Source organism: Tasmannia lanceolata, unplaced genomic scaffold, assembly GCF_043159265.1.
Source record: "Tasmannia lanceolata isolate RefF3 unplaced genomic scaffold, GAP_Taslan_0.1 ptg000029l, whole genome shotgun sequence".
Taxonomy (NCBI): Eukaryota; Viridiplantae; Streptophyta; class Magnoliopsida; order Canellales; family Winteraceae; genus Tasmannia; species Tasmannia lanceolata.
The window spans coordinates 3,266,222-3,278,547 of NW_027518706.1; the positions used below are offsets into that span (position 1 = coordinate 3,266,222).

At 35.3% G+C, this 12,326-nt stretch overlaps 1 protein-coding gene across 1 annotated transcript in view; it reads right to left on the reverse strand.

Annotated features, from left to right (window-relative positions):
• The window catches only part of LOC143859428 (mediator of RNA polymerase II transcription subunit 16-like), a 43,688-nt gene that overhangs the window by 6,651 nt on the left and 24,711 nt on the right, over positions 1–12,326 (reverse strand). Inside the window, exon 10 of the mRNA XM_077370139.1 lies at positions 10,182–10,690. Within this exon, the coding sequence (XP_077226254.1) occupies positions 10,182–10,690 (509 nt within the window). The remainder of the gene's footprint in view (positions 1–10,181; positions 10,691–12,326) is intronic.

Genomic DNA, 12,326 nt, shown 5'->3' on the forward strand with positions numbered 1-12,326 from the left:
CGCTGTACATGAGAAGAGAAGCGATGGGGATTGCCGCATGATCATTGGGGGAAAAGGAGGGACCATTCTGATTGTGTGCCATGCATTTGTATTTTTAAATCCCATTGCTGAATATTTTGTAGTTGATTGATAAGAAAAATGCAAAAAGATCTATGTTCGATTATTATTCCTTTATTGTAGGAATTAGTGTAGTAAAGTCATGTTTCTTGTTTTTATTATTTTGTGAGTTGCCTTTACTTTGCTCTAACCCACCTACACTACAAGGAATGTAGGTGTTGAAGAAGGAGCGTTTGCAAACGAGAACATTTGGAGAACACATGCGGGATTGGGAGAGTTGGTGTCTAGAGTTTATGGAATGACATAGTTGTCATAACCGAAAGTTGTAGTCATTTGGATTTGGTTTTATTGATTTGCTTTACAGACTTTAGTTTTAGTTGGGTTTGAATTTAATGATTTGGAATATTGATTTTATTATTTGGGAATAAATATTATGTTAATTGTTAGAAAAGAAGATCTATGGAAATGCTTTAATTTGGTTAAGTTTTTATTAGGGTTGCAACTCGGGCCGGGCGGGTCGGGTTTTCAAGAACCCTACCCTACCCGAGGAACTATCCCGGGTCGGGTCGGGTCGGGTTTTTTTTTGGAAAACCCATGATTCTTAAACCCGGCCCTACCCGATATAGTTTCTCGGGTCGGGTCGGGCCGGGTCGGGTTTTTTTACATTATCGCCTTTACCATGCTTGTAAATGTCATTTTCTCCATGAATGGGAATGAGAAGGCCACCAACCGTGAATTTATACAAATGGGAGCGGAAAGCACCTCAAACACTCAATCATCAACTTCAAAAATTGCTTTAGTAAAAGAAATGCTAAAATGTGAATTAAGACATGTGCGATGGTGCTTATGTACTCAAACATTAAAATTTAAAAAACATGTCGAAGAAAAATAAAAAGACCAATTTCAGAGAAGACAAAAGAAAAGAAAGAGTTTTTGATCCTCTTCTCTAACCCTCGTAGCTTTTTTTAACCTCTTAATCAATGTTTACACTTCATGTATGTGGAAGGGATGTGACTTGTGAGGAGATGGTGCTTCATGAAGGGAAGTTGGGTTCTGGAACAATGCACTACCTTAGAAGGACGAATTTTAAGCCGACAAACATAATTTGGGGGAAAAGGTAGACAACGAGGAGAGCAACAGGTAGCAAGTTCTTTGGGAAAAAGGTGAAGTATGAGAGCGACAGCTAGCACTGTTGAGAGCTGACAGCTAGTATGATTTTTTTGACAGATATGTACGGGTAGGAAATGCAAGGAAATGGCGAAAGTAACCCAATCAAGTTGAAGAGGTGGGAAGAACAACCAAAACATTAACATGACGTGGGTGGAATTTGAGGACAAGATTGGAAAGAAATGTTTATTAACTTTAAAAAACGAAAAAGCGGGCAAGGAATGCGGGTCGGGTTTTTTCGCTTTGAACCCGGCCCTACCCGAGAATCATACGGGCTTTCAAAACTTAAACCCGGTCCTACCCGAGGCCTGACCATTTTGAACCCGACCCATGCCTTTTTCGGGCCGGGTAGATGCGGGCCGGGTAAAACCCGACCCAACTTGCAACCCTAGTTTTTATATAGCTTCCACATATGATTAGCTTGTGGTGTTTACAAAAAAAAAAATTATGTGGTATTTTAATTGTTTCGTAGCGACCTCAGGCAAATGGAAGCCGTGTCATTACAATAAATCTGTCCATTTTTAACCTCCATAGTTCGAAGGGTTAGATGATCCTATGGAGCTGATTTTTTTGGCACACCCTATCTATGTCAGGGTCTATCAAATGAATGCTTTGGATCATCAAAACAATGTTGGCCCACTTGGTTTGTGGCCGACGGAGTAGATAACTTATCTACTCGATTGAGTAGGAACACTCCTCTCTCTGTCTCTCTCTCATATATATATATATATATATATATATATATATATATATATATATATATATATATATATATATATATATATATGAGGAAAGTGAAGTTACACCGCCGGTGTAGCTAACTTAGCTACACCGCCGGCTTAAAATACAATGAGCCCACATTGTTTTGGTGATCCAAATAATTCATTGGATTGGCCCTCACATGGATAGGGTCTCCACCAAAAATCAGCTCCATAGGATCATCCCAACCCTACGATTTGTGGAGGCAAAAATGAACGTGTAAAAACCTTCACAAATTTGTCCATTTTTGCCTCCACAGTTTGAAGGGTTGGGATGATCCTATGGAGCTGATTTTTGGTGGACACCCTATCTATGTGAGGGCCAATCAAATGAATGGTTTGGATCACCAAAACAATGTGGGCCCATTGTATTTTAAGCCGGCGGTGTAGCTTCACTTTCCTCATATATATATATATATATAGGGAGATGATATTTTCACCCCCTCTGCAATACGCATTCGCCCCACTCATAACGTGAACAGTGGGCAACTTTAACGTTTTTTGACGTCAAATCACGTTAAGTGTGTGTGCGTGTGTGTGTGTGGGGGGGGGGGGGGGCGTACATATTGTAGCGGGGTGAAAATATCATCATATCAACAAGTTCCATAGTAGATACAAAACACAGACATATTCGGCTACACCGATCACTCCAATATTTCATGGTATCAAGAATTGTCTGAACATTTAACTCAATGGTTCGAGAAGGAAACATTCACCTTCATTGATGCTGATTTAAGAATCATAACAGTGGATTTGCAATCAAGACGTCAACAAAAAATATCTACTATGAAAAGGAACCAACACTAGATTGGTTCGTATAAGATTCCCATATATTTAAATTTGTAAAGTGGTAATAAAGGTGAGAAAAATTCAAAACTAAGGATATAGTACGTACAAAATCACAACATCATGGAAGAACATGCTGCATGTCCAGACAGTCTAAACTAGAGAGATGTAGTTATATCATTGGGTAGAAAATAGAAATTAGGGGAAAGGGTCGATCTTCTATCAGTTGGTATAAGATAGAAGGAAAAAGGTTGGCCCTTCACGGGAGGTGACCAATGATACCGAAGTAACATGAAATGGGGTCAAATGTTGAAAAAAACAAATATGAAATAGGGTCCAATAGATCCCACTAATGGGAATAAGAGAAGCCCAAATTGTTCTCCTTAAGAGGATAAATGCAGAACTCTCAAAGTAATATGCAGAAAGTGAAAAGTTTGCAAGAATATGTAAAAATTTAACAGTTGTTTTAGAGTTGGTGGAGGCTAAGGATTACTGAGAGGACTGCCTACAGCTGGAACGTGGCCCCTACTGTGTGGTCTTATGAATAGTGCGGATAGAAAAGAAACCAAAGAATATTTTAGGGAATTAGCAAACCATTTAGGAGAATCTTGCGGAAGATCAAGTTCTTGATAGCAACTTGGACAGTTGGAACTGATACTTCTTGGGACCATTGGCATGGCAGATTATAATGACGATGAAACAGAGGTACTTAGAATGGGCCTGAAAATTTCATGCTTGATGATTGTAGTACAGTGGAAGGAGACTTGAAAATGCTATTGGGTCGGGAGCTGGAAGTGACCGTGGTTCTTAGCGATTGGCATATAAACTTTTAATACGATTTGATGGCTTAAAGGGGAATCGTGTCTTCTATGGAGATTAAGAGTCCCTTCAGAGAAATGATGGCTAATGTTGCCGGTCTCGAGTGTTCATTATAGAACTACCCTCTTGTAACCATTGCAATGGCCCGCCCCACCAAGGGCCAGTAAAGTTATAAATCTTAATTAAATCTTGGCCATAGATTTTTGGATCAAAAGATCATAGTGTATTTTCGTCACTGTTAGTGTAACCCACTTTTGGGGCATCAAATCTTGCCCGTTCGACTTCATTTTGGTCTTGTTAGATGGGTATTTCTAATACCTATCCAACGGACCCAAGATCACAAGATGTAGACGAGATTCGAGGAAGTTATGGCCATTTCTCTTGTAGGGTAAGGCCTTATTACGTAATTTGTGTTATTAGGCAACTTTTTGGGTTGTTTAATGTAAAGACCGAGCCTATCAAGGGCTGTGATGTGTTTAAGTTTTAGTAAATTTTGTCCCCAGATCACTCTTGATCGACGGCCCACAAGTCTGGTCTAAGAATTGAGTCTCTTGGACCGTTGGATCAATCCTAGTATCCCTCGGATCGTCGATCAGACTGGTATAGATGACAAATCATGTCATTCGAGTGTCGATCTCCCTTGATCTATCCATGATCAAGAGATTTAGAAAATCAATGGCTCTTATATTTTCTTTTCTTAAAAGCTCTAAATTGTATAACATAAAATTTTCTGTGAAACCCAAGTAAAAGAATTTCCATGGAAATTGTGAATTTATAGCTTAATTAGAAAAATGAGGAAGATATTAATTCGAAAATTATGTATTTTCGTCACTTTAATTGTAGCTTAAATTTAGGGCATCAAATCTTGTCCGTTTGACTTGATTTTGGTCTCATTTATGATGTGGGTATGGGTTAATTACGGGATTTGTATATTTAAGATGTTTTTTAGGAAAAGTGGGGCCTACTAGTTTGATTTAAAAATTTTAGTTGAGTTAGATTAGTATTCTCTTTTTAAAGAATCCATACCACATCAAAACTCTCTTTTATTAACCAATAGGAACATGTAACGTAAATTAGTGATTTAATAAAATAAAGAATTTAAAAGAGAAAAGGAAATCTAATGAAAAACAAATATATAACTCACGTTTTCTCGATACACTCCCAAAACGAGAGAGAGAGAGAGAGAGAGAGAGAGAGAGAGAGAGAGAGAGAGAGAGATGAGAGAGAGAGAGAGAGAGAGAGATGAGAGAAAAAAAGAGGGAAAAGAGAGGAAGAGGAATAAGAATTAGAAGAGACAGGTTTCGATGTTCGGAACCTTATACTCGTAAGTATAAATCGTTCTTCTTTTCTTTAAAAAGAATAGTCTATTCATGTTTAGGGTTTTTAATCTACACAAATTTAACAAGATAGGGTTTGTGTTAATAATCTGCATGATTTTCATAAAAGTGGTAATTTTTTTTAAGATTAATTAAATCTGTAATTTTCAGATTTACTATTTATAGTAAATTCTCGGATTACTATTTATAGTAAATTTCAAGATTACTATTTATAGTAAATTTCCAGATTTCTATTTATAGTAATGTTTCAAAAATCTAATTTCCTTGTTAAACAGTGTGCCTATGCGCATATGCATATCCATGCTCAATTTTGATTTCTCATCCGTGGGATATGTGCATAGTCCTAACCATATGAATACGTGCGTACTGTTATATAGTTAAATCTAAAAAATTTATTTATATTGATATTTGCGAATATGTATAAAATCTTGAATCAGAGATTCCATATTAAATTATGTGCCTGATTTACCGTATTTAATCTGAGATTTCTATTGTATTACATGGGCATATACACTTAGGTTTAAATCTGGAATTTGTATATATTTAATTTGTGCTTACATGTAAGTATATATCTATAGATTTTAATTCTAAAATTTATTTCTAGTATGTGTATGTATATGCAGTTTTAAATCTGAAAAGTTTATTCGTACATATACAAATTTGTAAATCTATGATCGGCAGTACTCGTACACATTATATATAAAAAAAAATGTTTCTTTGATGAATATGACTACTTATATGTGAAAGTATATTTGATTTTTTATTTTCCCGGCTTATGCAGATAAGGCGCAATTCTTTGGATTTTATACTATATGAATCTTGAATTCTTAAACAGTAGGGATTATGCGCATAAACATAAATTAGCAGATCTTGATTATATATATATATATATATATATATATATATAGAGGAAAGTGAAGCTACACCGCCGGTGTAGCTAACTTAGCTACACTGCCGGCTTAAAATACAATGGGCCCACATTATTTTGGTGATCCAAAGAATTCATTTGATTGGCCCTCACATAGATAGGGTGTCCACCAAAAATCAGCTCCATAGGATCATCCCAACCCTACGATTTGTGGAGGCAAAAATGAACGTGTAAAAACCTTCACAAATTTGTCCATTTTTGCCTCCGCAGTTTGAAGGGTTGGGATGATCCTATGGAGATGATTTTTGGTGGACACCCTATCTATGTGAGGGCCAATCAAATGAATGGTTTGGATCACCAAAACAATGTGGGCCCATTGTATTTTAAGCCGGCGATGTAGCTAAGTTAGCTACACCGGCGGTGTAGCTTCACTTTCCTCATATATATATATATATATATATATATATATATATATAAACTGATATATAAATAAATTTCTAATTTTATACAAATAGATAAATAGGTATTTACAAATTTAGATTAGAGGACGATTTAAGATGAAAGTACACAAGCACAAAAGACACTTATGATTTACCTAGGAGGAGAACCTAGAGACATTGATAAACTTAGCATGTCTTGGCATCTTATTTTCATGTGGAACCAAATAATTATCTCACAATAGAAGTTGTTGGATTCTCACACAATTCAAGTTGATATGGTAGATGACGGTATCCTGAACTTATACTCTTGAACAATGATTGATTTATATTCATACAATGAAAATTCTTAGTAGACATAGTATTATTGTTCATGATAATGATGTAGTTAAGATGATGGTTTCTTATTAATACGCATCTTGTTGTGTTATACTAGTAGCATGCAAATGTTGAAAAATGATACTATGCCAGTATGCAAAAGATGAAATGTCATGATTCCTTGTTAAAGGAAAAAGAAAAATGTGAGAAGCAAGAAAATTGCTAAAAATATCTTTAAGATATTGCAAAGGGAGAAAAAAAGGAGAGAAGAATGATATGCCAGAAAAAAGTTGGTAATAAACAAAGTCATTAGGAAAATAATTTGGGGGATTGGGCGGAGGTATAAGTCATCTAAAAAATGAAATTCCGAGCCGGCCTTGTGTTTTAGCGCACCCCCTTCGCGGTAAATGCATCCTCTTAGATCGTGATGGCAAGATACGGAGTGGCCAGTAGGCACGTCGTAAAAAGTCCCTCATGCCCACTACTTGTAGACGAGGGTAGTGGAATGTATTAGGGGCGAGACAACAAGCTAAGGGAGCTTGATTGTCTTGGATGAGTCGTCTCATGCATTACAAATAATAATAATAACAAACATAAGTTTCTTGTAAAACATTGTTTGCCTTGCAAGAATAACTGTTTCACATTGTTTAAATGCCATAGCATGATCCCTATTAATGTTTCAGGCTTTTTTTAGAAATGATTGTTGTTACATGCTCACCTAACGAATTAAGTTGTATGCTTTAAATTCAAAAGTTGGTTAAGTGTGTATGTCTACTTAGTTCGTTGAACTAACCCCTAAAAAATCTCAGACAGGTTTTGCTACAATGGACAATGGACGACATAGAGACATGCTAATGAGGAAATCGAGAATAAAAAGGGGTGTGCAAGAGCGATGATAGAGTAATTGGTGTGGCTGTGGCGGCTATTCGTCTAATTCTTAGTTTGTTTCTGTTTTTGGTAATTATGTCAAATCCTCTCGATAGACTCTTTAGTAAGCTTTTAATTGAATTTTCAAATTTGGAAAAAAATATTGTTGTCGTTTGTTAACAGTCCGTGTTTAGAGTTATCCAAAAATCTGGGTCGTTACATTTAATTATTTAGGACTCTTAATAATCACTCCTTAAACACTCTAAGTCACTAATAATCATAAAATTTTCCTTAGAATTTAGTTTCCATGGAAAATAACTTAATTTGGGGAAAATCTGTAATCAGAACTGTGCCCGGGAGAAAAAGTAGAAATTTTTAACTAAACCCAAATTCTCAACTCAAAGTGGTGGTACACTCGCCTAAGTGGGCCCCACTAATTGTTGTAATTAATATAAAAACTTTAGTTAGCTTCTAAAATTGATAAAGACACCCTTTAAAAGAGTTCTAAAATAACTTGGACTCTTGCTATTAGAAGGAAACTTAGACTAGGAAACAAACTAGGAATTAGAAATAGATTAGAAAAAACAAAATACAAAACATAAAGCAAAAGGGAAAAAATAACATGGTCTCTCTCTCTCTCACGCACGCCCACTTGCGCACGCCAACCGAGAGAGTGGGGAGAAAGAAAGAAAAGAAAATAGAAAAAAAAACATAGAAGAGAAGGAGAAGAAAAGAGAAGAAAAGGATGAGAAAAGTAGGGTTTCTTCGTCAATTAATTTTTCTCCTTTGAGTAAGTCCCCGAAAACCCAAATCTTTGTAATTCTTGTTCGAAATTAGGTGTTATTAATTTTGTTTGTTCTCACTTATTCGAATTAGGGCTTTAGATGATTTTCTTGATGATTTTTGAAATTTTCTTTTATCAAGAAATCTTGTTTTGGGGTTATTCTTTAAGGTCTTTGGTGCAAATCTACTTGATATTGTATTTCCTTTATGAAAATCATCTTTGAATGAAACCTAGATTTTTGTGGGTTTGTTTTCAATCGTTTAAAGCTATGCGTGTGATTGTTACATGGTTTTATCGCCGTTTTTAATAAAAATCAGCACTTAAAAGTGGCTGTTTTTCTAAGATTTCATCGATTACTTGCCCTAAAAATTATATAGGATGTTGTTCATGAAAGATATGATACCTAGGTGTGTTATATATGGTTTTTATGGTTCTTTTTCAATAAAATCAGCAAAAAAACATTGTGTGAAGGGCAGTTTGTAAAGATTAGATCGTATATAAATTATATAACTCACGTAAGTTGTTTATATATATATATATATATATATATATATATATATATATATATATATATAATGTATCTAAGTCATATGGTGCTGATTTCCAAGAAAATCAACACGTACGGATGTTTAAATGGACTGTTTTGTATAAACATCTTCGATAAGATTGTTATACAATATACCTAAATGGTTTTGCATGAAAGAGGTAGAATATGTATGTATTATATAAGCCTTAAAGGGATGATTGTCGTTAAAATCAGCACCTAAAAGGGTTAAATAATCATTTCATTTTGGTTTTCGTAAGAAATCATATTTATAAATAATAATAGAATGTGTTATAACAATTGTTTTACGAAGAAATCAACACTTAGGTTTGAATTGAAGCCTCCATGAATGTTTAGAAATAAAATTGGCATAAATATGAACGGTGTCTTAAGAGGTTTATGTGTATCGATAGTTTAGAATAGATTTAAAGAGTGGAAACTAATAGAATAAGACGAACAAGTTTAGTAGAAAAGAATTGAACACTTGATCGTATGATGACACGCTTGATATGTAAATTGTACAGGTTACTTTCTGATTAATCCATAGAGCATCTCATCTAGATTCTACATTCAAAAATCCAAGGCAAGTGATAGTTGGCTCATTTAATAATAGTTCATTTAATGGCTTTGATATTACAGTTCTTTTCTTATGTTCATGTTCACAGCCTTTCGTTTAGAACTGCAATATTAACAACTTGAAATAGTTTCGTATGAACTTTTTATTTTTTTATCGCATGCATATACACGATGACTTTGAGCCGCCTTACCTCAGTATTACGATGTTTGAGCTATAATATATATATATATATATATATATATATATATATATATATATATATATATATATAGAGAGAGAGAGAGAGAGAGAGAGAGAGAGAGGAAAAGGATTGTACGCTCGAGTGTACCAAGCTTATGGTACGCTCGAGTGCCCAATCACATGTGGGTCCACTTTGTTAGGATGATCCAAAGCATTCATTTGAAAGGCCCTTACATAGATGGGGTGTGTACCAAAAATCAGCTCCATAGGATCATCCTAACCCATCCATTTGTGGAGTTCAAAATGTACAGACATTGTGTGTCCACAAATCTGCCCATTTTTGCCCTCCACTTTTGGAGGGGTTAGGATGATTCAATGGAGCTGATTTTGGTACACACCTTATCTATGATAGGGCCTTGCAAATGAATGCTTTGGATCACCAGAAAAAATGTGGGACCCATGTGATTGGGCACTCGAGCGTACCATAAGCTTGGTACGCTCGAGCGTACAATCCTTTTCCTCATATATATATATATATATATATATATATATATATATATATATATATATATATATATATATCAGCTAGGGATTCTAATTGGCATACAAACTTTAATTGCCCTATAAAAGATGCAGGACTGAAAAAAATGCATAAAGAGATGGAGGAAGAATCACTTCTTACCTCGTCTGATGTGTAACCTTGGCCAGCATTACCAGAATCTAACCTTAAAGACCGCCTTGAAGAACCCACTTCTAGTCCTTTTGCTCCCTGCCCGGTCCGACCTCCCTGGCCTTCTTCGGATCTGATCATCCCTGATGTGATCCTTGATGTTACATTATTGATTTCCTCCACCTTGCCACCACCAACAGGAGGCTGTGGCTTTTGCATATTAGAATCAAGGTTTCTCTGTAAATCCCCAATATAGCGACGCAATTGCCTTCGCTTAAAGAAAAAACAGAAAAGCAACAGCTCGCATAACCGATGAAGGAAATGGCAGTCCCCGATAAGCCTGACAGCAGGTGTTCCAGGAAATGTTCCTGTGTTAATACTTATTGGCATAAATGAAGTGAAGGGAGAAGGTCCACTTATGGAGTTTGGTGTTGAAGAGGAAACTCCATCACCGTTGCTGCTAATCTTAGCAATTGCACCTTGTACCCATGCTTGCATTTGAGAGCTTTCTGTGGGACCCGCTGTAAACGTATAACAATAACATCGTCAGAAAGATTATGGATATGATAAGACACAAGACACCTATAAATAAAATAGCATAAAACTTGACGAGAACTAACTTAACACAATGGGGTTAAAAATAAATTAAACATAAGATCTGTAGAATGATATACATTTGAAACATGACAGTTAATAATAAATTTCAAATAAGAAATGTAAGATTCACATACTCGAAATTACAATTGCAAAAATGCAACAGTAACAATGAAAAAACATGGTAGTCAAGTCAGAGAGTGACATATATTTGAAACAAGATAGTTATTTTGACCAACAAAAGTATCAGTGACATATCTGGTACAAGCAATAAGGTAAGTGATGCAGGACAATACCTAATTTAGGGAGAATCCTACACTCCTAGAGGGATTAAGACTTTAGGACAGTTTTGGGCATACGCGGAAAACTAAAAGAACACTTAACAACTAACCTAGGGCTGAATTAAGGCCTAATTAATCTATGGACAGCAGCAATAATGAGACCTAAATAACATAAATAGTTGAAAATATTATAATTAAGCATGAACTAAACCTTATGTTGGGGTTCCACGCAAAATCAAATAGTCCCACATCGGAAAAGTGATGGGGATGGGGCTGGGTTATAAGGGAATGGGTGCCCTCCCTCTAAAAGCTAGCTTTTAGGGGTGAGTTCTACCCGGTTTAATTCCCAACACCTTATACAAATCAATCAAAGCGATAAAGATTAGTAAGCTGAATTGATAATAGAAGGATTAGTCTGAAACTAGGCCTACGCATGCAACCAATTAAAAGAACTAAAAGATAATGTAAGACCTATCAATTAGATGTAACAAAAGCATGAGAAATTAATAATAATCAATGAAGAAAAACAAAAAAATGTCCAGCAGCAGGAATTGGGTCAAAACAGTCCAGATTTAGGTCATAGGGGTATTTTGGTAATTTCTGCAAATATGAAAATTGAAGGAAACTGATGTCCAGATCTTAGGTGAGGGTTTAGGTAGGTAAACAAAAGATAATTATAGGGTTCAGGTTCTGATTTGATCGTAGGTTTAGGCTACGGATCTTTATAAAGGAGTTTCCGGGCTTAAAAAGGGTAAGAACTTGTAATAGGGTTCAAAAAGGTTTGAAAGTTGAGATTCTTGTAAGTTTTAGGTGAGGTTTAATCACTAAAACAATCCCTCAAAATCTCAAAACAAGATCTTGAAGAACAAGAGAAATCTATGGATTTTGGGCTTTTCTAGTTTTAAGGTTCAAGAACGAAGAAAATAGAAAATCTGATTTACTAACCTTGTTTGTGCTGATTTGATTGAAGAAATAGAAGAGAATAGATGAGAGGAGATGATAAAAGATGGTTCCAAACCACAAGAAGAGAGAAGAAGAAATCCCAAATTTCTGGATTCAAGTAAAACGTCAATTCTATTCAATATTCAAAAAGTCCCTTACATTTGCTTTCATAAGTTGTATTTATAAGAAATGAAACCCTAGAAGATAACTTAAAACCTAAGCAACTAATCTCAACCATTCATCTAATCCAAAGTAAAGTAAATAAATTTAAAAACTTACCAAAAATAGTAATCCGGTAATAGACCTATACCACTTCCTAAAACACTTGCTCAGAACACAT